Source organism: Pinus tabuliformis, chromosome 4_2, assembly GCF_031772625.1.
Source record: "Pinus tabuliformis cultivar Carrire ecotype Pingquan chromosome 4_2, CPIR1, whole genome shotgun sequence".
Taxonomy (NCBI): domain Eukaryota; kingdom Viridiplantae; phylum Streptophyta; class Pinopsida; order Pinales; family Pinaceae; genus Pinus; species Pinus tabuliformis.
The window spans coordinates 629,273,768-629,275,225 of record NC_142304.1 but is presented as its reverse complement, the minus strand read 5'-3'; the positions used below and the strand labels follow the sequence as shown (position 1 = coordinate 629,275,225).

Below are 1,458 nucleotides of genomic sequence, written 5' to 3'. Positions count from 1 at the left end.
AAGGTGAAACAATTGACTTCTCTACTATTTTTTAATTTCTAAAATAAATTCAGCAAAGATTTATTAACAGTCAGTTCTGACCAGTGACGGACATAATTTAGAAACTGAGCCTTAGGATTGAACTCAGACACATCATTAGCTATAACAGCAGGGACCAGAATGCAATTTTCAACCATCATTGCAGTCAAACACATCAGTAACTACATTAGCCGAAACAATAAAACAAATTACAACAGTCACGCAAAATATGCTGCATATTTGAAGAAATCTTGCGATGTCAAGATATTGAAAGTTTATATGCTACAGCTCTAACTGCGTTATACAGCTATAATTGCCTTCACGATATACAAATAAAAGCTATACAGTTTTAATTAGCCCATGCAGAGCTTAGAAGTCACAGGCTGTTTCCGGTCTCCATGGCTCAGAAAAATCGTTGTTAAATAACATGCCTGGGATTATAAATTCTCTGTTCATATAATCCTGCGGCCGGTTCTCATTTCGGACACTCGCGTACAATGCAATTAACTGCTGATAGCTTTCAAAGTCATCCTCGAAGTGCCAATTTTCACCAAAGGATTTAAGATCCGGGTTCTCCGACAAAATCGCGGATGATTCCAGCGCGGGGCTGGGGGGAGTCCCGAGATCGTTGTTCGAGGCATCCCGGATAAAAGAAAGATCAACTCCCGTGTCCGAATCTAGGGTTTGGCCTTCACGGTCTCTACAAATATCGGAGCCCGCCGAATTATCCACAGAATTGGAAGTTGGATAAGAAGAGCAACCTTTGGCATCACTCCCTTCCATCAGATTTCTCATGACTCTGCTTACAAGCTCCTCATTTGGAGTGCATTCCTCTTCTTCTTCGTCTGCTAGGGTTTTGTTTAATTGCACTAGATCAAGAAACCGATCCGTTTCTTCACCGTGGAAGCGTTTCGGCTCCTGGACATAAATGTAGGGCGCCAGACCCTCGGGCTCACGGCCCCGTTTTTTGGGCGTCTGAAAATCCATAATTGTGAGGCGGCCTGGAGATTTGTACAGTGAACACAACGGTGGTGTAAAGCCGACAGGAGAGATCGATGATCGTTAAGTAGCAGGGCATAACCAGATTCAATATATAGCTCTACAAACTCCGGAGTATCTCAAGTTTCAAACATGGGCACGCGGACCTCCTTACATATAAAAGTATGCCGCATTTGGTGGAATTCGAAAAGTCTCCCTGACGGCGGGCTTCGGTCCTCTCTGCTGGCCGCCTTTTTAATGTTGGTGGCACGTCTTCTTCGCTACGAAGGTGTCCATCTTGCCGGCCAACCTTTTTAAGATTGTTAGCACGTCTTCTTCGCTACGCAGGTGTCCATCTTTGAATCAATAGTTCGGGCAAGACTTTATGGAGGACAGTTTCCACTCGTGGGGATGGCGCGGCCAGAGATTTATCTCGTGTTTTATTGAAACCTGATTTGACCT

At 44.2% G+C, this 1,458-nt stretch overlaps 1 protein-coding gene across 1 annotated transcript; it reads right to left on the bottom strand.

The window, feature by feature from the left end:
• Positions 1-217: 217 nt before the first annotated feature.
• LOC149170918 (uncharacterized) lies at positions 218-1,085 on the bottom strand. The gene has a single exon (XM_089427385.1). The coding sequence runs from the start codon at positions 1,003-1,005 to the stop codon at positions 388-390; it is 618 nt and encodes a 205-aa protein (XP_089283511.1). The 5' UTR covers positions 1,006-1,085; the 3' UTR covers positions 218-387.
• Between the last annotated feature and the right edge of the window lie 373 nt (positions 1,086-1,458).